Genomic DNA, 22599 nt, shown 5'->3' with positions numbered 1-22599 from the left:
GGAAAGTGATCATTTTTCTTTACAAGAAAGCAAGGTCAAGGTGACAGCAAAACATTGCTGTTGAACCGCCGTCATTCCTGTGTCTTGCACATGATGATTCCGTGTTTGTAAATCAAATGTCACATCCCTGATCTTCAGGCAAGACTGAATACAGAAGAACATGCATTTCAACTTGGAAATCTGCTTGCCGTCTTGCTCTCAATCTTCGTGGTACTTTTAAATCACATTTTCAATATGTAGCTGATTAGCTATAAGAAGTAGAAACTTTTATTTTAAATGAATCCTAGGATTCTCACACTGTTACTTGTCTTCAGCTGCTTGGGCTTAAGTAAAATGCAAATTATGAGTTGTGATAAAATTCAAGATAGCTGGAAAGATGGTAATTTGGCACAACTACGTTCCTTATGATTTATAAATGACTGGATATAATATCCAGCTGTTTCCACAGGTATGACAAGGCCTTTGAATTTAAAATATGTTATCCTGAAAGATCACAAAGAAGAACTAATTCAGTTTAGGATAAAAGTGATTTGGAATGGAAAACAGATTTTAGCTAGAGTAACTAAAACAGTTACTTATTATATCCCTAATAAATCCTGAGAAAAATGAGAACACAAATGGAAAAAGTGACATCTGAAGCAGTATGCTCTATGAAGAACATTACAGAAGAAACTTTTAATTTAGGAGCAAGTATTCAGTCTTTGAAAAGTAAATATTACATTAACCAATAAAGTTTTCTTTAAAATTTCAGCTACTTTTAAGTGTATCACTATGTCAATCTCTTAAATCTTTCTGTTAAAACTTTGAACTATTGACTAAGCAGCAGTACTATTAGCCACTGCAACAGCATTTGTCTTTGGAAGATACTGTTCATAAAAGAGAACCATAAAGCATATTTTTAGACCTTTTATATTTGCTTCATATTTTAATTCAAGTAAATTAACAAGCATGAGGAACATCTCAAGATGTGGCAGAGAGGATTTTTTTCTTGGAAGGATGACAGTCAGATTTTAAGGAGAATAACTGAATACAGAAAAAAGTTTCATTGTTTTATCCATCAAGTAAGTTTACAAATCAATCCAGGAGACAGAAATGACTTTTAAAACATGGAATTCGGAAACAAATGAAACAATCATTTTAGAGCAGAAAAATGAGAGAGCTGACCTTGGACAGTTTCTGAGATTAGTGCACATATGAAGTCATCAGAAGAAAATGAAGAAAACAATACCAGGGATCTTGAAGATTAGAAGTGAACATTTTCAAGCACCTTTTAAAAGCGGACAGTAAGTAATCAAAGATTTTTGATGACCGTGGTGATTCAGTGTCTAGAACTAAGATATAATCAACACAATAGGAATAATATGAAGGTGTGAGAGATGAAACTGTTAGTATCAGTTTCTTCATAAAGTCAAGTTTCCTTTCAACACAATAGCAAATTGGCCCGCAATTTCAACTCTTCCATCATTACGCAGTGAAATCTTCAAATCTCCTCCACGGCGAGAACATTGAAAAGCTAAATGGAAACAAGAATTCAGAGTTAAAATTCTAGTATATAATATAAATTATTATTTTTTTAAATGCATGAAAATTCAGGCAATGATGCCTCTGTCTCCAGAAAGCAAGCAGCATCAAGTCAGTCACTGTCCCGGAGACAACCTGGATGAATTGTCTTTATGGATGAAGATTAGCTGAGGGTCTATCTCAGACAAGAACTTGACACATACAGAATGTGACAGAAGTACTACATAGTACTAAGCAAGGAAGGATGGTTTGCTGTGGTGTAGCCAACTAAGTTTCTTCTGCATGTTTAGGTATGTCTTGAATGCAGCCATTCATAGGATAGACAGTTTCCATAAGCAAGAAGGAAGAACACTTATCTGTGCAAGAATAGAGAACCACTTTTCTAGTACTGAACTACAATTAGATACAAGGTTCAAAGCATGTTTTGGGTTAAAGGGTAAATAAAAATGAAGTAACTAGTGGGAAAAGTCTATGAAGAAACATAGATGCTGCTTCAGCTGTCACAAACTGAGAACAAATTGTTACATGGACAGGAACAGATACTGATTTATATAAGCCTGAAAATATCACTTAATACAGCCAGATAAAATTTACAGAGAATAGCTTTCCACCTGTGAATAATCACAAAGCTCCATTTTTGCTGAAGCTGTTTAAGCCATATTCAGGTGGGAAGATAACGCTTAGCTAGCATGTTGAGTCTGTAGTCTTGTTTCAGTAGTCCAATTTTAGCTGCATAATTACTTGATCAGCAAATGCTCTCGTTAAGAAGTCATCTTGCAAAGGTTAGAGTTTCATATCATTTTGTTTTTGTAAAAGGCTGTAAATGGATGAGACAAGCCACTGATGTTCACAGTCTCTCTACTCAATGAAATTCCAACTACAAAGGTTGCTCAAAGCAAACAACCTTTTCCTCACAATTCCCCAGTTTGTAATTGGGTAGAGACTGCATTCAGTTCCTGGCAGAGTGCAGGATCTCCAACAGACGACACATACACCGTATGCTTTAAGATGGTTTCTCAGCCACAGCTGACAAGAACGCTCTTACTTATAGCAGGATATCAGATTCCCAAGGCTCCAAAACCAGTAAGAACAGGAGCTCTATAATAATTGCGACTGATACTTTCTGGTCTTCTTTATTTATAGAACTACTGGCTATCATTTTTAACTTATCAGAGCAATACCTATTTATGGACTAATGACTTCAATTAGAATATTCCATACCATGATAAATTTGATAAACTGTTATTGCCAAGTGTGGATACACAGCTAAACCTTCCCCACCTCCTTGTGATAGCAGATTTAAAGAAAAGAGCTAAATTATTTCATATCTTCAGCGGTTGCCTGATTTTTGTTTTTCCTTCTTTAAATGTGGAACTAGTTCTGTCTGTTTCATGGCAAGATTACTGAGGCTATTTTAATACAGGTCCATTTTATTTTACTTTCAAAGAAACCTCCAAAATACAAGGAAAAAAAGACAAAGATTTTATGCAAGCCTGTATGTAAATGGTACTTGATCTTTTCTTTCTCTCACACAGAAACAATGATATTTCACACTGTGTCTGAAAGGAAACAGACCTGCATGGAATATTTCATTAACTAGATGATTTTATGTAATAGCATTGTCTTCAAAGAGATTCAAGCATCTCTGATGTACACACTCGCTTTCTGGAACATGCAGTTGTTGCACATCCCTCCCATATGTGGATTTACCAGGGATTTCTCATACCACACACACTATTCCTAGTATAAATACAAATATGTACATTCTGATCTGTAGAAATAATATATCACAGCCGAATTCAGTGCCTTAAATTCTTTTATGATTCACCTGAGAGAGGGGAAAATTTCACGAGTATGTACAAAGACTGAACTTCAGCATGCTGATCTGCACCACTGTCTTCAGAAGGAGGCCAGTGACTTTGTGCCAATATTAACCTATTGTTTTGAGGGACTTCTTAGAGTAGGTGCATCTAAATGACCAATGGTTACAAAATTTGAGGACTAATGGAGTTTCTTTATGATGTCCTGATAATGACATCGAATCAGCAACAAGTGCCATTCTTGAAAATATATTTGTTTTTAGAAATCACCAGTATTTTGGCCAAAATTCTGACCCTTACAAAAGGACTGTTGAAAAAGCATTTGTTCCTAGGCCTTTTCTAGGTATCACTTAAATGAAGTTAAGATCTCTAAGACTTTCTCTAAAAAAGAAGGTAGACAAATCTACCGACTGATGGAGGAAAACACTTTGGCAGAAATGTTACGCTTCTGTATAAATCTAATGTAGCCCTAGGGAAAGAGAACACCTACTAAAACTAAAAGCAGTGAATTCTATCAGTCTGTATGCTGAGATTAACTGGGAAAGATGAAAGCTGTGATTTTAAGTGTGCAGAACTCTTCACTTCATGAGACTTAAAATCAGCAGAAAAATAAACACATATTTATTCTACCTTATGAGGCAACTTATTCAAAAATTGTGAGGAGACTAAAAAGCTAAAAGACAGGACCTTATGTTGAAAGAAATTCTGGCAAATATTTCTAAAGGATGATGTTACAACTGAAGTAAGGTCCTTTGCCTCCCACCCCATTCCCCCAGAAATCTCACAACTAAAACTTCTAAACCTGTTCTGTATTAGAAAGGAATCTCAGAAGTTAGAGGCAACAACAGGAACCACACAATAAAATAATTTAGTTAGTCAAATGTAGAGGTACAGAAAAGACTCCTCTAGCTTTACCAAACACAAAAAAACTGCCCTGGATCAGGCCCCTCATCTTTAAAATAATTTGGAAATTCCTGTAATTTGTTTGGATATATCATATTGCTCATGTAGGTTTATAAATATCATAAAGCTACATGAAAGACTGGATACAGTGACAGCTGCTAAATACTGTAAATATTGTATTCATTAGCAATTAAAATCTAACACCTGACATGATAGGTTATTTTTATTTAAAATAGATACATATTTCAGGGACTCTTCAAATGAAAAAACGTAAGGACTGATAGTGAATTCTCATTTAACACAGCTTAAACACAAGAATATTTACATACCTCCAGGAAAAATCATTAAAGCATTTTACCTTGTAAAAAGAATTGAAAATTCTCTTTGTATTTGATAGGAGTTGTCAGTGTTTGACAGTTTGGTCTAATAAAAATAGAAGAGAACCTAGACACAGGATATTATGTCTGATACTTCAGCGGAGATGTAGCTGACCTCCTCCTAGAGGTCCCAGAACTCAGAGAGAGCTGACAATACATGTAATGTTCTTTGTTTTTATACCATTTCATATCTAATCTATTTTGGAACTAACAGATCTTTCATTTGGAAGAAAGCCAGAATTCTTGCAATAAAAGATATCAGGTATTACAAAAGCTGTTGTGAAAGTTTCTGAAGAGTCAAAATATGCTTTTATTTATAAATTTTTGGTGATAAGTTATCTTTTACAAATAATCAAATTACAAATGGAATTTGTACTTGCTTGCTATCAGTAACATTTTGAATATATATTTGTGTCTATCAGTAATCAACCACAAATACATTTGCTACTTTACTAGTGATGTTTTGAGTAACGTGTAAGGTTATTAAAGTGTATTTGCTGCAATATTATTTACTGCTGCTACTGATTACTGCCACTACTGATTTTATTTTTATTTTATATATATAACATACACACACGTACTTTCTTTTGTGGTAATAATTTGAAAAAGCTCAATATATACTTGCTTTATTATTCATAAAAAGACTTTCCAGTGGCAATTTATTTTCACCTGTACTAAAGTATTTTTCATATACGCATGAAATATGAAAAAATCTACCCTATGGGAAGATGGGACTTGTTTCTTCCCCAGTAAAAATACTAGGGGAGTAGATTATAGTATAAATTGCCTTTGCTGCTTGACATAGTTTCTCTAAAAGAGGAAACAGCATGGCATATATGAAACAAATGAAAACATAGAAGTAGATAGTACCATATAAAAATACAGACAGAATTTGTGTCTGATTGTTTAGAGAAACACTGCTGACAGGTGTGAAGGAAGACTTTCAGCACCTGACATTAAAGCCTGAAATCATCAAATCTTATGAGTAACAGCCAGTCCATAAAGATGCAATATCAAAGACAGTTGTTCTTCTTCAGAAAATATTTTTTCCTCAACTTTTTGATAACTATCACAAATCTGTATGATGTAAATGCAAACATGACCTTGGAACAGACTAATAAACGTTTCCTTCAATCCATGATGGAAAAGGTCTCAGTTACCATGGATTATCATGCCAAGCTATGGAGGGCTAACAGATTCTTTAAAGAGATTATCGTTCAAAAAAAGTCCACTCTGAGATTCATATGGCTAAATATAGAAAGGCTTATATTTAAGGTGGCTGTTTGGAAAAGCATTTACAAGCAAGGGTCCAAACTCTGATTAGACTAAGTTGTTGCCAAGTGCACAAAAAAACAGTATTTCTAAAAGTCATCACCACCCACTGAGAGAGACAGAGGACTATGAGGATATCATCTAAAGCTTACCAAGCTTCAGCCATGTTGAAAGGTCATGACAGCTAAAATACAAAAACTGAGATCAAAAACTAATGAGAGTTAGGATCCAGAACTGACACTTCAGATTCTATGCAAACATGATGTGTCACGCTGGTAGGCAGGAAACAACAATTTTTTAAAGATTATCTCACACAAAATTATTATACATTCTACTCATGATGGGAAAATGGATAGGGAGTTATTACTATATTTTGGGGTTATAATTTTATTTATTTTAAAGTTGGTAGCTTTTAAATAAATGGACAGCTTTCCAAGAAAACAGTCCCTCTTACCAAGCATTTCTGTCTTCCCCAGCTGCTCTGACCAGTAGCTGCTTAAAACAGCATGGGCAGATCCTGAAAAGAAATTAGAACACAAAGTACAGAATTACATTAGAATCACTATTTTATAGAGCAATCACATTCAAAATGTAAATACCATATAAAAATCAAGTGGCACCTGTGTGCACTTAAGAGTAAAAATGCCTAGGAGTGTGCAGAGCAGACAGAACCTAAAGCTTTGGCATTTCATTTATTTATGATCAAGCAGTATTACTTCCTCATCCTCTGACTTCAATGGAAATTTTGCCTAAGGGCTTCAAAATGAGGCTCGATTGGTAGGAACAACAGACACTACAGATTAAAATACTTGAGCCAAAATACTGACTTTCGGTAAACAAGTGAAGTTTCCTAACAATGGAATCCCAAAATATTAAGCTTAATAATACTATTCATCTAAACATAATGTTGTTCAATTAAACACCAACAGCTACCCATAAGGAAAAGAAAAAAAAATAAATAAAATCTTGGATTTTTTTATTTTTTAAGAATAGGTGGACAGAAGTCAATGTGCAAAAAAGAAAGAATTCCCTCTCTTAACAGTTTTCACAAGCAAACCTCTGGGTTTGTTTTTTTTTCAGTCTTGAACACTAAGTATCAGGATGTAACTCACGGTGGTCTTTTAAGATCTCACTACAGCCTCTGGTAGACCAACTTATTGTTTCCTGAGTGGCAGATGGCTTAAAAATGTAGAATGACTTATTGGATTTTTAGCTGGACATGCTGCTTCAGTATACATTAGCAGCTAGGGGCAAAGACACTCTGCTGGAAACCCAGCTGTGAACTAGCTATAATTATCAGGGCTCTGGAACACCAGGACATGTAACAATTAAGAAATTCTCACAGAAGAAAGATAATACAAAGTCATAACACTTACAAGAACAATTCAGCAGTATAATGAAGAGATTTGTTGCTATAAAAGAAAGGGCGATTGCAGATGCAAGACAAGCAACTGTGAGCTACAAGCCTAGAAAATCTCGGAGATTCAGGGAACATGTAGCTTTTCCTACATATGAATAACAATCTTCTCACAAAACTAAAGAAACAAGTTCTGGGATCAGATACATCCACCACTCTGTCCCCTGGTTTAACAGGAAAGCAGGATTGCAAGTTTAATAACTGAAACATGGCCTGTATTTACTTGCAAACCTTTCTGCTAGAAAAGCAGAATGACTACCGTTATTCCAATAAAGACCTTCTTCTATTTAGCAAAACACTTAATGAGTATTTTTGACTAAGTTCTCATCAGACTAGCAATTAACCTGTGATTAAGGGGTACCTAAGCAAATAATATTACTTCGATCATTCTGCAGCAAATATTATCACATCTATGGAACAGAACATCAAAGGAAGACTTCAAACTAGTGTCTCTGCCTCCAAAAATATACCTAGCTAAGTTCTTATTACTTGCAGCACTGAAAACACCCACAATAAAATATTCTTAAACCAAGAAGCGATTTCAGGTGAAGCACAAAATAAATAAACAACACTGAAAGAAGTGGATATGAACTTCTGCAGTACTTGCTCGATACCAAAGCATTCTCTTGCTTTTCTGTAACTGTAATACTTCAGGGAAAAGATCTGGAAAAAAAAGAGGCAGGAACATCTGACCTGGCTTCCTGACAGCAGGAAGCTGATTTTTTCTGAATGAGTTTGGCATCAGTCAAAGTTTTCCTGCTGTCCATAGAAAGCAGTAATTTATAAGAAAGACTCTAAAGTACTAATTAATGAAGTTTAATAAGAACATTTTAACTGAATTGAAACAAGAGTAATTCATCTATCATGCAAATACATACCTGTAACAGGGTCTTCCAGAACTCCATACCAAGGTGCAAAATATCTGGAGTAAAAATCATGGCCTTTATCTTTTCCACTGGAGTTTCCCTTAAGAGTGAGTATGAGTCCTTTCACCTTTCCAGTCTTTTCAGCTGATAGAAATTGTTGTGCGTTCACTTGCAGTTTTTCTAACACAGACCTTGAATTTAATTATAGAGTATTTTAAAACTTCATTTCACATGAGTTCAAGTATTGAAAAACATCAGAAAGCTACAAAACTGTCTTCTCTACAATCTCTAAACAGCCACAACAAAGTGTTGGGGCAAAGGATTCCTAGCATTGTTCTCCCAATGTCTTTTGACATAAGACTACCCTGAATATACTACACTCCTAGTAAGCAGAGAAAAAAGGCCAAGCAATGTATTTCTTATTTCTGAAAACAGAAATAAAATGCCCAGAAAAAAAAGCTCTAGAAGTGTACATTTTCATTTCTGTTTTTCCATCACTGGACAAAATATTTCATCACTACAGAATGCAAAGTGTAAGCACTCCACCTGCTTCCAGAAAAAGGAAACACCTGATACTATTCAGATCTTCAGAGAATTGTAAAGCACTCTATAACAGTCTCAATTCTCTCAGTCTCTGTGAAGCTGCAGATACCTCCCTAAAAACTCAAGTATTGAAAGAGTAAAAATACTGAGTAATCAGCTGATTATTTTTTTTAATCTCCCCATTACCTCACTCCATAAACAGTAGTTTGGCCAAATTTCAAGTAACAGTTGCAATTTGACCTGATTAAAGAATTTAGGCTTGGACAATATATATGTATGTAAACGTATGTATGTATATACACACACACACACACACACAAAACATACTCAACAAGAAAATTCAGGTCTCTGAGATTAACAAATGCTTTGAAATCAATTGAATTGGAATTTCCTCTGTAAAGCTACTTATGATGCTGTAAAGATTGTGTAAGCAGATTACAGTCAATTGGGCATGTGAATCCACGGCATTCTGTCGATGTGTCTTGCCTCACCATGCAGACCTCTATAGCTCTACAATTAATAGTTCTTCAGTTGAGAAACTAGACTCCCAATTTCTTGCTAGGTTCCTGGACCAATTTGACTCAGAGGGTTGGGGAAAAAAACAATGTTATTAAAAGTGCTTCCTACATTTCCCTTTCTTGAAGATAGGTTTCAGATTGATCTTGTTTAGCTTTGCTGGTTCTGTAAGCTCACACGGGAAGATTATAGAATTATTTAACATGAGAGTTTAAATAAGAGTTTTTAATCTCCACCTGTTTCTAAAAAAATGTAAGTGAGCCTAGCCTATATGGAATAGTGGTTAAATGAAAGGAATCAGTTTCTGCATGCTTGATTCAAAAAAGTATCACAGACCTTTCATAAGTATCACTGAGGCGGACCAGGAGTTTCTTTGTGTCAGGAGAATAACGGAGATCTTGAACGATCATGTCACCAACAGCTGCCTGGTAAAAAAGAGTTAAAGGAACAAAGAAAAACAGAGTCATCTGAATATAAAATATCTCCTTAAAATATTCCTCAAACAAATTCTCTGCTAGAATAGGGCTCATACAAGGTCTTTGACGCAGTCCATGAGAACACACATGAAAGAAAATTAAATTCACTAAGTGCATGAATGGATATGGGCAGGTGCCAAGAGCTCCATGTTTGTCAACTTGGAAAGAAATCCAGAAGCTAAGAACAGGGCAAGGACACCAGAGTACCCTCACACACGTTCACTGAAATACATGCCAAGCACCGGCAGTGGAAGACAGAAAGGTTAACTGCAGCATTTTGGAGAATTCCATTTCTTGAACTGCAGAACTTAAGAGTTTTCAGGTTTTATGAATCTCTATGAAGTACCTCAAGCAACATGATGTTGTCACTATTCAGCCATTTTAATATATAAAAATAAGTATAACTAATTTCAATGTATTTCTAAGAGTATTTCTACTTACCTTTATTAACCCTCCTACTTCCTCAAGTGCCTAAAGAAAAAAAAAAAAAAAAAAAACTGTAAAAGATAGAACATGTATGCTGTACAGCTATCCGACTACAGATAGGTAGATATATATACACCCATGTAAACATAAACACAGGCTTTCCTTGAAAGCCTTTTATAAACAAAGTTTTGACTCACCTGTGGGTAGGTTGAATAAAGTGGTAAGTCCAGGACAATATGATCTTTCTCTCGTCTCGTTTTTAATTCCCCACTCAGAGTGACAAAAGTAAGAACTGAATTTGTGTTTTCTAGGGAGACATTATATTGCAACATTGTCAAGCATAAGAATTTAAATCTAAATTATTATAGCTTTTAGCCTAATACATTCAAAAACATTCAAAAACATACAGCTAAAAACCTAATACCTACAGTAAACCTGTATTCCAGGACAAAATTCCCAGCTAACTTAGTAAATAAGCTGCCAAGACTAATGAATATAGCAACTGCCAGTAAGTCTTTCCTGTATGTACCTAGAAAAAATGGGAATTTCCTTTTATCAGAAATGGAGATATTCCCTATTCATCGAACTCTACAGTACCTCTCTGAAATGGCATTTGCATATTTAGCACTAGTCTTTAACAGGAGTGATGGCAGGACATCAGAATCCTAAGTGCAGACATCAGACTACAACCTTACAATTACAGAGCAGTTTATAAAATACTGAAGGTACCTCCACATTTGTTCTCTAAATGTTCTGAAGATTTAACCACTTTCATTGTAGAAAATAATAGAGATTTTCTTAATTAGAAACAAATTTTAATGAAAAATTATAGTAACAAATAGCTTATAAACATACTTTGTATGTGAAACAGAACAGCAGCTGAGGCAAGTGTAGCATGACCACACAGAGGAACTTCATTGGCTGGAGTGAACCATCTGAGTCCAAAACAGGAACCTTAAAAATAAAGTTTGTTATTTAGTGGAAGAGGATTTTTTCCTCTTCAATTTATTTCAAAAACTTTATATACAGTAAGGACATTTAAGTTATCATGCATGCTGTAATCAGTCTCGGTCTCAAACACCCTTTTAGGAATCTATTTTGTACTGATTTTTGGAATAGCCATCGCTTTTGAGCCAGGACTACAACTTGAGTCTACAGAGGAAAGCTACTTTGTTATAAGGACAAAGAATTTGCAGAGTAGAGAAGCTCCTTGCTTACAAGTGTAAAGCAAGATTTTTCCCCATGAGTAAAACACAATGCACCAGTAAAGAGTTTTGCTGGTATAATGGAATTTATACCTCAGCTAGAGCAGTTATGAATTATTTTGTTTAAACTACCAGTTAACAGTGGTAAAAAACTAATGTGTTCTAAACATTTATTTCACTTAAAATTTTATTTCAATTGGTTGATAAAAAAAATCAAAAAAATCAAAGATAACTAGATGCTAACTCAGTACCTTAATCTGAAATCTATCTTCAGGATAACACAGCTGCAAAGTGAGTAGAATCAGCAAACTGAGAACTAATCCACAAAGCAATTCTGATTGGGCTCCGTGCTTGATATTTTCTGCCTTTTTCAGCATCTACCCATTTCCTCACCCCACACATATACAAGCGCTACCAAATAAGAAGAGTGAATTCTGTCCACTCAAACTGATCAAATACGCAGCCTGAAGTGTTTGTTTGTGCAATTCCAGATTCCTTGTTTTTGCTGGAAACCTGTTTTTTTCCGGTACTGGCTCCACAGACAGTTTCTAAGACTTTGTGCAAACTCAAAGAACAGCTTACAGTTACCCTGGTGATGATTTCCTAAACAGCCAAGCCAGATTCTGCACACTCTGCAGTCCTGTGCATACAGAATAAGCCCTGTCTCTCTTCTCCTGGCTGTATAATAGAATTATCTCAAGAGATAATTAGTAGAAATAGAAGTATTAATTGAAGGATCTTTGCATAGCACTTTCAGGAGATTTTCTGGATACAACTTGCTTACTTAGTGAAAGATACTAATACAAATGTTCTAATTTATGAGCATTTGCATATTATAAAATTAATTTGATATATAAAACGAGTACTTTAAAGAATCCACATGCAAAAAGCTTATTACTATTACTGTAAGATGCAACTCAACTCCAAGATTTTGCTTTTGCTGTCCTACAAACTAGCTTATTCCTTATAAATGAACCCACAGTATCTTCTTATTCTTTTGAAAGCAGTATTGGTGCTCAAACAGAACCACTCACTTTTGGTAAAGTCATCTGCAGGGTGCAGTTTTCTGATGAAGGCAGTTTCAGAAAGATTCATTTCTGTTGCGATTTTTTGGTGCAAACCTTCATCCAAGTCCTAACAATGAAGTGACAAATCCATTTAAAAGCAGGCCACAAAAAACAAAATCAAACACTGTCAAATAAATGCAGTCACCCTATTTTTTATTGTAATAAAGCAGATTCATTTTTAGTTCAATTTTTTGCATTTCCAGTATGTATTCCATAAGTTCACAAATCCTTGAACTACATGAAGAACAAAGTTACAAAAATACTAAACTCAGCCATTTAATGAGTACATCTTTTTTCTTAATTATGATGAAAGTCACACTGAAGTAATTATGAACAATCAAAAACTAACAAAAACCTCCTTCTGTAACTCTGAAAAATCAATGTCAGCAAAGGGTATGTAGTAATGGCTAGGGCAATGGCCAAGGCAGCTTATCAGCACTTACTGCTGTACCCTCAATATTACTCTTTGAACATGCTAAGTCAGTAGAAGTTGAGAGGAGATAAACTGAAAAAACAAAAATGCTGGGCTCACTACATTCCGCTCTAACTGCCTGCAGATTTCAACCAGTGAACATTGATACTGGGACACATGAGTTGTAGTGACAGTATGAAATTTCGCTTAACCCTTGTTCCATTGTTCCTTCCCCACAATTATGCAGACTGGCCAGGTAGAAGCATCTGGTCTTCAAAGTACAATGATGTACTAAATGGACCTGAACAAGTCCGAACTGTGGCAGGTTGAACTTTGCCCTGCTAACTTAACTCATTTCCCTCAATAATTTTAATCCTTTAAACCAATAATCCCACTTTATAGATATGAAACAACTACCAATGGGCAGAATAGACCTGTCCTTGCAGAATTAATTCTATACAATGAAACAACATCCTAACCTTTTACAGTATCAAGTGTCTCCTTTATTCCAGGAAAATAATTCTTGCTGTTAATTACTCCAAAGATACCAAACCAAAACACTGACCAAAACATTTTTATTAATATTAAAATTCTATTGAAATACTGCCATCCTGTGGCACTTCTGAAACACAGCAAGTTTGCTTTGCCATTCTTGCTTTACTGGCAACAGTTTTTGTAAAGCACCTGCTGAGCCTTTGAAGGGAACAGAAACACTGCTGTTACCTGCACCATATGTTTTTGGAGCTTAGAATAAGACTATTAATTAGAATGTCAGCTTTAATATGACAGGGAAGCCTCTAGCCCTGTGTACTGTAAAAAAAAAGTCAAAACTTCAACATGCCAAAGGCAACGTGCAAATTGCCCACTTAATACATTGATGTAATAAAGTAAAATTAATATAAAAATGCAATTAGAAGCTTATAACTTTGAGTTAAGTTAGTTCTGAGAGGGAGCAGTTGGATTTCAGAGGGCTACAATGCTTCTGAAGTGAGATACTCCCTATCACAACTTTAGCTGAGCTGGTTAAGTATACTATATGGTACAAGATCTAGACAGGATTGCAAAGATTTAGGCAGGATTCATGTGGTGAATGACTATTTATATTTTTATACTTAAATTTTGAACAAGTGATACCACGCAAAAATACAAGGTGTGTAAATTTCTACTCTTATTTAGTAACTAGGTTGTGGTAGAACTTGTCAACAGCACATCAACTTGAACCATTTGTTCAGAACATCTTTGTGAAGAGAACGACTGCTGTTGAATGCCGCAGAACTACCAGGCTGCGCTGAAGTGCTGCAAGCTGTTTGCTTAGACCTGCCAAAAGCTGAGCCCAGCACGTTCAGTGACCCAGATCCAGTCCTACACATTCCCCTCACACACACTTTTCTTCCACAGGAAAAGCAAAGAAACGAATAATAAAACTTCAATCAAAAAGAAAATTATTGAGTATTGATTCCGTTATTTGGTACTGAGCACTCAAGTTAGAAGTGGTAAAAACCACTGCAGCCCCTCATACACTTTTTTTTTTTTTTTTTTTTAACTTACATTAACTTTTTTTTTTTTTTTAACTTACATTTTCGAGCAGACAAACTGCCGCAGGGTTTCCACAAAACGGCCGGTTTGTAAAAGCGTCAACCGTAAAAATAGGAATCTGCATTGCTGCTTGCGCCTATTTAGCTTTACGCTGATTTCTTCAGGGTGCTTTCTAACCCGTTCTACCCCCTAAAGGGAGCCCAACTCTGAAGTTAATGTTTCCCTACCGACAGGAGGAGCCAACAGGGTGCTGCTCGTCTCTTCCGAGCACATAGAGGGCGCCCAACGGCGGCTTGGATTCATGACGGCAGCTTTTAACCTCTGTGTAGCGTCCTGCCTCCCTAACCCACGGCGGGAGGGACACACATCCGAGAACCCGACCGGCCACGGCCGCCTGAGAGAAGCGATACCCGCGCTGAGGCGACGCCAGCGCTGAGGCGATGCCCGCGCAACCGTTAGCGGCGACCGTTAGGGGGCGACCGTTAGGGGCGCACGCGCCCCTCTCAGAGCGACTTCTTGGCGCCAAGCCGCCGCCGAGCCCGCCCGGCGCAGCGCGCATGCGCCCCGGCTCCCCTCAGCCACCCTCGGGAGAGGAGCGAGCGGGCGCTCCCCTCCCCTCCCTGCCGCGCCGCGCATGCGCAGTTGCCGCTGCTCGCCGCCGGCCGCGCATGCCCGCGTGCCGCCCGGGCGGGGCTGAGGGGAGCGCGGCGCCGCTGTCGCGATAGTTGCGCGCTCGGGGGCCGCCATCGCGCCTCGGCTGCTCGCGTCGCTGCGGAGCCCGGCGGCCGGTCGGGAGCGCGGAGGAGCTTCCTGCGCGGCGGGACGGAGCTGCCGCTGCCGGGGGCGCGCGTGAGGGCTGTGCGAGCGGCTGCCGGTGAGCGGCGGGGCGGCGGGAGGGCGGCGGGAGGGCAGCGCTCGCCTCAGCGGAGCCCGCCGGGGCCGCACGGGGAGGAGGCGGCGGCGGCGGCGCCCCCGGGGTCGGCCGGGCGCCCCCCGGCCCTCGCCGCGGCCGGGAAGGGGCTGAGGGAGGCGGGGGGGGAGGGGGCGGCGCCTCGCTCCCGGCGCGGCCGCCATTTTGCGGAGCTGAGGCGGAGGGCGGCAGCGGGCCTGCGGAGGGCGGGCGGCGGCTCCCCGGGGCTCGGCGGCGGCTGAGGGGAGGCTGAGGCGGCTCCGCCGGGGCTGAGAGAGAGGTGCCGGGGGGACGGCGAGGGGAAAGGGGGAGGTGAGGGGGGAAGGGGCGGCCGTGAGGGGGCCCCGGGGAGGCGCGTTAAATGGCGCCGGGCGGGGAGCGGGCGCTGCGGGGGGAGGCCGGCGGCGGGACGGGGCCGTGAGGAGCCCGCGGGAGGCGGCGCGGGGGGCTCCGGGCCCCTCTTTCCTTTAGCAAGGGGCGGCCCGCAGGCACCTGCCTGCGGGGGGGGGCTCGGCCGCCTCCCCCTGCCCCTCAAGGTGATCCCGCGGCGCCGCCCCGGGCTGCTTGAATTGGGAATAAAGCCCTGCCCGTGTGGACGGGGAGGGGAGGGGGGGTGAAGCGCACACAAAAAGCGGCCGGGAGCGTGGCCCGTGGCGCTCGGTTCGCAGACAAAGGGGAGGGAAGGGGAGCGTTGTGGTGTGGTTCCACGCCGCAGCCGTTGCGTGGTTCCTGCCCCGCTGAGTGTCACGCGTTAAAAAACAAAAGCCGCCAGGATGAGCGCGGAGAGCGCGCTGAGGAAAGAACGAGCGCTGCCGCGCACCGCACTACCTACGTGCGGTTTTCCCTCTCGGACTCAGGGATGGTTTTAGATGCGTATGTGTCTAAGATGGGACAAAGTAAAATTTAAATGCGTAACGGGAATAAAGCGTATTATCCATAGTAATACTTAATAGTAGTTCACAGGAGGAAAACTACTTGATTTCCTTTCATGCTTGGGGGGCAGACTCAGGTACATATGGAATCTAAAGAAACTTCTTCGTTTTTTTTCTCTTGGTAGCGTTTAACTTAAATAAAAATGGACTGGAGTGGAAAACACAACGGGCCAAATGATACAACTAACGATGGAACAGTGGTACGACTTCGAGGCCTGCCGTTTGGATGCAGCAAAGAAGAAATTGTTCAGTTTTTCCAAGGTATCTCTAGTATAGTCAAAGTATAGAGAGTGACTTTTCTTGTATTTTATACACAACGTTTTGCACACTTTAATTTGTAATGCCCATTAATGGGGTGGAGGGGGGGTGTTGTGCCAGATTAGATTACTTTCAGTAAGATTTATGTCCTGTAATTACAGTACAACTAACTGTAGATGTAGTACCCCTGAGTATGTATCTATTTTTGTCGAGGCGGTAAATGTATTATGCATATTGAGATAACCTATACGTTAGCATTTGGAGCAGTTAAATCGCTTGATTGGTAGCTATGTTCTCTTCATGTAACCTAGGTGGTTGTATTTTTGCGTAACTAAAACAGAAAACAAGTATGGCTAATTCCATAAATGTTTAATGAAAGATCGTTGGCTTGTATTGTTGGGTGATGGGGGAAACTTTTTTTTTTTTTCGTTGTTGTTGTTTAGATATGCTTAAAGTATTTGCTGCAGATGGGAATGTTTCAGCCTTTAACACTGTTCCCCTTGATGGGGTTATTTGTCCTTGGGTTAAAGGGTTGGAAATCGTGCCAAATGGGATAACATTGACGCTGGACTACCAGGGGAGAAGCACAGGGGAGGCCTTCGTGCAGTTTGCTTCAAAGGAGATAGCAGAAAATGCTCTGGGGAAACACAAGGAAAGAATAGGGCACAGGTGGGGATGGAGAGTTTGGGATGGTGTTTAAATTTTTATTTTTTGGGGGTTGTGGGTCAGTAATGCTTTTGGGGGGGTTGGGGATCATAATATGGAACTGGGTATTTTAAAGATTTTTTTGTAACTGATCCTAAGTTAACTGGGGAAATACGGTAGATTTGGGGGGCGGGGGAGACAGTATTACTCTGTGTATGTAGCTTGCTAAACTCAGAAAATTGTTTCAGTCATTTGTGTCATGTGTAGGGTAATTTGTGCTAAGTGCTACTATAGCCAGACATTGTTTTTCACCAGTATCTTTCTCATACTGGAAAGACATGTTCTATGCTTAATTTGTACAGCTAGAATTTTCACACAGTAATTTTTGCTATTGTTAAGTTTTTCTTTGATACACTAAAGATTCTTATGGTTTTGAGAAGAAAATTAAGTTGTATGGTGTCTTTAGTCATTTTTATTGGATTGTACATCTAGTTGTAGAAAACGTAGTATGGCCTTTTATAATATTCTGAGAGCTTACGCATGTATTCTTACTTGTACCTTGAAAATCCTCTCTTATTCAGATATATTGAAATCTTCAAAAGTAGTAAGAGTGAAATCAGAGGATTCTGTGACCTGCCAAGAAGAATGATGGGACAACAGCGACCTGGACCATATGATAGACCGATAGGAGGAAGAGGGGGTTATTATGGAGCTGGGCGTGGAAGTATGTATGACAGAATGCGTCGAGGAGGTGGTGGATATGACGGTGGTATGTTTATCTAATGATAGGGGTTCTGTTGTCAGTTTCATGTTTCTGACATCTTTGTCAAGAAATAACGAAATGGCAGTAGCTTCCCATTAGGTTTGATGCACTTCTCTAAAAAGAAATTTTACTTGTAATATATCAAAAAATGCAGCTTCCTATTTAAGAGTAATGGAAAATATTTGAAAACTTTGTTTTTATTTATATATTTTTTATTATTATTTATATTTTTTTATTTTATTGGATATTTTGTTTGCATGTTTTGGTCTTTTTGTGGTATAAAAGGGATTCTGCACTTGAACGCTGTTCAAAAACCCAGTTTTAACAGTCTGTAGAGGCAAACATAGACATCTTGGTGCCCAAAGACTGAAAAAATGATTCTTTTGCATCACTTTGAGTTTTCTGTTACAATGTAATCATTCTTTTTTTTTTCTCTCACTTGTACAGGGTATGGTGGCTTTGATGATTATGGTGGCTATAATAACTATGGCTACGGAAATGATGGCTATGATGACAGAATGAGAGATGGGAGAGGTAAAAAATACTGTTAAAAAGATTTTTTTATCTTTGAATTGTAAGACTTAGTATTTTCAAGACAGAAGTAGTGGATTTCTTTATTAAATTGTTTCGTAAAGAAAGAAGGTTACTTAGGAAAGGGGAGTTGAGGAATCTCTGTGAAATAATACACAGATAAGTGTTTAGGTTGATACACCAGGATTGTAAACCTCTTCAGTAGCCTAATTCAATAGCCTAAAGTCAGCACTTTCAGGAAAAAAAAATAGTAATTGCTTTTCTTGCTTTTCATGATGTACTTACCAGGTGTGTGTTTTCTTGGCTGTGTTTTTCTAGGAATGGGAGGACATGGCTATGGTGGAGCTGGAGATGCAGGTTCAGGTTTCCACGGTGGTGGTCATTTTGTTCACATGAGAGGACTGCCTTTTCGAGCAACAGAAAATGACATTGCTAATGTAAGTACAGTAGTAAAAAACCTGACCTTTTAACACCAAGAATTTACATGTTCTTGTCTTTCCCTATTCCAAACTAATTTACGGTTCTCCAGTGAGTGATTGATAGCTTTAACACATCTGCTACCTGAAGTCATGGTTACTTATGCAAGTTCTGCACAACTTCACAACAAACGAGCTTTTATAAAGGTAATGTCTGTGGTAAGGTTACTAAAGAAGTCAGATTATTTTTAAAATTAATTCCTGTACTTTTCTGCTTTTTAATTTCCTTAAAAGATGGATACGGTTGTTACAATCAGTATCTACATTCTAAGACTTTCAGAAGCTTAAGTTTAACTGAAGATAGAGAGATTTTGTAAAAGAGTGATAGTAGGTGTGAAACTTTGATGATGGTTTGTATGTTGACATGAAACTTGTTTTAGGATGGACAAAGTGGGAAAACAGCAGGGAGCTGTGTTTGCAGGGAAAGTATCACGTTTACCCATAAGACATCAGGGTGGCAGATAAAGGGACACGTGCAGGATTTGGGGAGTCTTGAGTCAGTGTGGATGTCTGTTGTGATTACAGGGAGAGAAGTTTTCATGGGACAGTGGACCTGGTTTAATCATAGGCTCTGTACAGGGGGGTACCTTCTTTATTAGTTGTATCTGCATGGTGTATATGTGGAACTCCATCAGGTTGTGCTCATTTTCTTCATTTTCTGTATTTTGAAATCGAGTTGTAACATCAGTTTGGTTGTTTCCTTCAATCTAAAGACTTTGAAAACAAGGGTCAGACCTCAGTCTTTGATTCAGAGCACTTTACTGCAAGTGGAAAGCGTGATGAGTAGTAGTACCACAATAGTTACCCTAAAAATTCATTTGCACATACTGTCTATTAAAAGGGCAGTTGGTCAGATACACCATTGCATCTTTTGATGAGAAATCTGGTTAACAGCTTCTTTGTTGTAATTCCATAAACATGTCCCTACTTCAGGATCTTTATTTGGCTCTGCTTCTATGAAAATTAAGTCATGACTCCTTTTCCAGAGAGGCATCTTATTAGAATGTATTGCTTAAAGAGATGTTTGCAGGCAGGTATTTTGGTTTGTATCTGTTTTTAAAGAGAGCTACTGAAGATCAGTGGCTGGAGTTCTTCAAGTTGTATAATAGGGATTGTAAGTAATGCTCTGGAAATGAGTAATTAAATTTCTCATCCTACCACACTAAATCATTAGTTAGTGCTTAGTGCTGTAATCCCTGGGACAGCAAAAAATGTACCTGGCTTAAATTCTAAATTTATATGACTTTTTTTTGTTCTTATTCTTAGTTTTTCTCGCCGTTGAATCCTATAAGAGTTCACATTGATATTGGGGCAGATGGACGAGCAACAGGAGAGGCAGATGTGGAATTTGTAACACATGAGGATGCAGTAGCTGCTATGTCAAAGGATAAGAATCACATGCGTGAGTGTTGTGTTCAGATGAGGTTTTTGTTGACCAGGTTTTGGTGTGGTATATTTAGGTAAACTGAATGTAAGGGTTTAAACTCAGTATAACTAAAGATACACTGCATTAAATACACACATAGTGGTATTTTTTGCTGTTTATCAGAATAATGACTAATTGGTCGTTTATAAAAAAACAAAACTGTGGACTTCCAACTAATTCTGCAGGATGGATTGTTTTCTTCGAATCTTTCTGTTTTCTGAATCAAAATACAACCTCGTTTATTGATTTCCTACAGAACATCGATATATTGAACTATTCCTGAATTCAACTGCTGGAGGTGGATCTGGAATGGGAGGCTATGGCAGAGATGGCATGGGTATGCATCAGTTCCAGATTGAGCTCATTTTGCCAAACATAGTGGGGTTCCCAGCTTGTAACGGGGCATATTCTGCTTTTCAGATCAAGGTTACGGCTCTGTTGGCAGAATGGGCATGGGTAGCAATTACAGCGGCGGGTACGGAACTCCTGATGGCTTGGGTGGATACAGTAAGTAGATGTTCTGTTTTAAATTTATTTTCTGACTGTGTTGCTACATCTGTCTTCTGACAGATTATCTGGAAGGGTGGGTTCTGGGTGCTGTAGAATGTGCTGGGAGAAAGGGAAAGGAGGACATTGGTTTAACTTCCAATTATAAATTACATGTTTTGTTTGTTGTTTTTTTAATACCTTGGGCTACTGCAGCAAATGCTTTTTTAGAAAAATAGTGCTGAAGTATTGTTGTTCTAGTGTAACTTAAGTTGGTGCTGAACAGTTTTGTATTACCCATCACGTTCTTTTCTTTTTTTAAGGTATGTATACGTGACCTTGTGTCAATTGTTTGCAGGTCGTGGCAGTGGAAATAGTGGAGGATACTATGGGCAAGGCAGTATGGGTGGAGGAGGATGGCGTGGAATGTATTGAAGGATAGCCTTGCTTCTGCGTAATATCCTGGAAGAAACAGTCTCTGGTCTACTAGACTTTCTTACAAAATTTAATTTCTTTTGTATTTTAAGAACTTTATAATGACTGAAGGAATGTGTTTTCACAATATTATTTGGTAAGCAACAGATTGTGATGGGAAAATCTGTTTTCTGTAGGTTTTATTTGTTGCATACTCTGACTTTAAATAAATTTTTATATTCAAACCACTGATGTTGATACTTTTTATACTAGTTACTCCTAAGGATGTATTACATATTCAGGAAACAGTCGGTTTAAGATGTTGTACTATGGTTCAATAAAGGTGGTTGTACTGTAACTCCTATGAACACTGAGTTCTATGTAATCTTGGTGTAGTGAACGAGTTTGAAAAATTCACTTGTTTAAGGGGAAAAAGGTAGATTAATAGACTAGTTTATTTGGTAACAATCTTTCCTAAATCCTTTTGATAAGTTGTACGTAATAATTTCTCAACATGGCATTAAGCTAAAGCTGTGGAGGCTAAAAGTCATCGTTCCAGCTTCCTTCCTTGTACTATCACAACCTACTGTGCTTTTCAAATGCACGGTTGCATAAACGCTTAGTTTCCAAGTTGTGTGCATCCACAACACCAAGCTACAGTAGTTCTCTGCTTTGCTGTAGAACTCCAGGTGCTGCATTTCACACATTTAACTTGCAAATGAGTTGCTAAGTGTACTAAAACACTAGCACAGCTTTCAGCTACCATGAAATAGGTCAAATACTACTTAATTTCAAGTTAGCTTAACTTTTTTTCTTCACAAACTGTTTTTGGGTGTTTTTAGGAAGACGGGGGGATTTTGAAGCAAGACGTAAGTTTCTTTCATCAAACTTGTATTTCAACACCATTGAGCTTTTTCCTTTAGTACATATAGCTGATTTGTCTGTATTTGTTCAAAACTTGGCAACCCATTTTATGGATGAGCTTGTTATAAGCCACGTTTCTAAAATGAGAACTGTAAGCCCGATACTTGTTAAGTGACACAACCCCAAACACATTGAAAAAAGTTTTTTGTGCATTTGTGACATGTAAGATGTGTAAGAAACAATTGTTTGAAGACACTTAACATACCTGATGTGTAACGAGGTATTTATTCTGAGCCAGTGTGATCTCCCAAACTAACTGCTTTGTCCTCAATGCCTCCCTTAAGATGTCAAATGTGATCTTGGGTATTGAAAGTTTGTCACCTGTTCTGCCAGTACTGTGTTATATATGTAATAAATGTCTTACTGCGGGAGAGAGTAGAATGGAGTTTATTTCACTAGAGAGTGTGTGCTTGTGTCCAAGTGACTGGAAGTAAGAGCTGAAAGGGGCATCGGCCATAGGAAGTGAAATACTTTGGG

General features: G+C 38.6%; 2 protein-coding genes across 7 annotated transcripts; one reads left to right on the top strand and one right to left on the bottom strand.

Annotated features, from left to right (window-relative positions):
* Positions 1–197: 197 nt before the first annotated feature.
* On the bottom strand, positions 198–14806 carry PBLD (phenazine biosynthesis like protein domain containing). The gene is made up of 9 exons (XM_082765382.1): positions 14398–14806; positions 12377–12476; positions 10993–11091; positions 10335–10444; positions 10153–10182; positions 9572–9660; positions 8189–8367; positions 6348–6410; positions 198–1513 (listed from the first exon to the last, which is right to left on the bottom strand). Exons 1-9 carry the CDS (start codon positions 14479–14481, stop codon positions 1401–1403), a joined length of 867 nt encoding a protein of 288 aa, XP_082621508.1. The 5' UTR covers positions 14482–14806; the 3' UTR covers positions 198–1400.
* Positions 14807–15023: 217 nt separating this feature from the next.
* HNRNPH3 (heterogeneous nuclear ribonucleoprotein H3) lies at positions 15024–22493 on the top strand. Of its 6 annotated transcripts, none has more exons than XM_082764210.1 (10): positions 15024–15231; positions 16325–16460; positions 16988–17126; positions 17684–17871; positions 18313–18399; positions 18715–18833; positions 20139–20274; positions 20555–20635; positions 20719–20805; positions 21108–22493. In XM_082764210.1, exons 2-10 carry the CDS (start codon positions 16343–16345, stop codon positions 21119–21121), a joined length of 969 nt encoding a protein of 322 aa, XP_082620336.1. In that variant the 5' UTR covers positions 15024–15231; positions 16325–16342; the 3' UTR covers positions 21122–22493. The 6 variants fall into 6 exon arrangements, with proteins under 6 accessions (XP_082620336.1, XP_082620335.1, XP_082620333.1 ...); XM_082764209.1 differs by having other exon boundaries at positions 15025–15231; positions 17684–17826; positions 21143–22493; XM_082764207.1 differs by having other exon boundaries at positions 15025–15231; positions 21143–22493.
* Positions 22494–22599: the final 106 nt, after the last annotated feature.

This window comes from Aythya marila (genome assembly GCF_965140915.1).
Source record: "Aythya marila genome assembly, chromosome: 7".
NCBI lineage: Eukaryota > Metazoa > Chordata > Aves > Anseriformes > Anatidae > Aythya > Aythya marila.
Note: the sequence above shows the minus strand (reverse complement) of the source record. Positions and strands in the feature narration are given on the sequence as shown.

Bases quoted from the DNA above. Each gene is read 5' to 3' on its own strand.
- PBLD (XM_082765382.1), bottom strand. From the start codon at position 14,481: ATGCAGATTCCTATTTTTACGGTTGACGCTTTTACAAACCGGCCGTTT. The intron at 10,445-10,992 runs GTATGTTTATAA...ATGTCTCCCTAG, and splicing joins TGTTCTGTTTCACATACAAA to AAAACACAAATTCAGTTCTT. The intron at 1,514-6,347 runs GTAAGAGGGACT...GTTTCCATTTAG, and splicing joins GGGGAAGACAGAAATGCTTG to CTTTTCAATGTTCTCGCCGT.
- HNRNPH3 (XM_082764207.1), top strand. From the start codon at position 16,343: ATGGACTGGAGTGGAAAACACAACGGGCCAAATGATACAACTAACGAT. The intron at 17,872-18,312 runs GTATGTTTATCT...TCACTTGTACAG, and splicing joins AGGTGGTGGATATGACGGTG to GGTATGGTGGCTTTGATGAT. The intron at 20,275-20,554 runs GTGAGTGTTGTG...GATTTCCTACAG, and splicing joins AAAGGATAAGAATCACATGC to AACATCGATATATTGAACTA.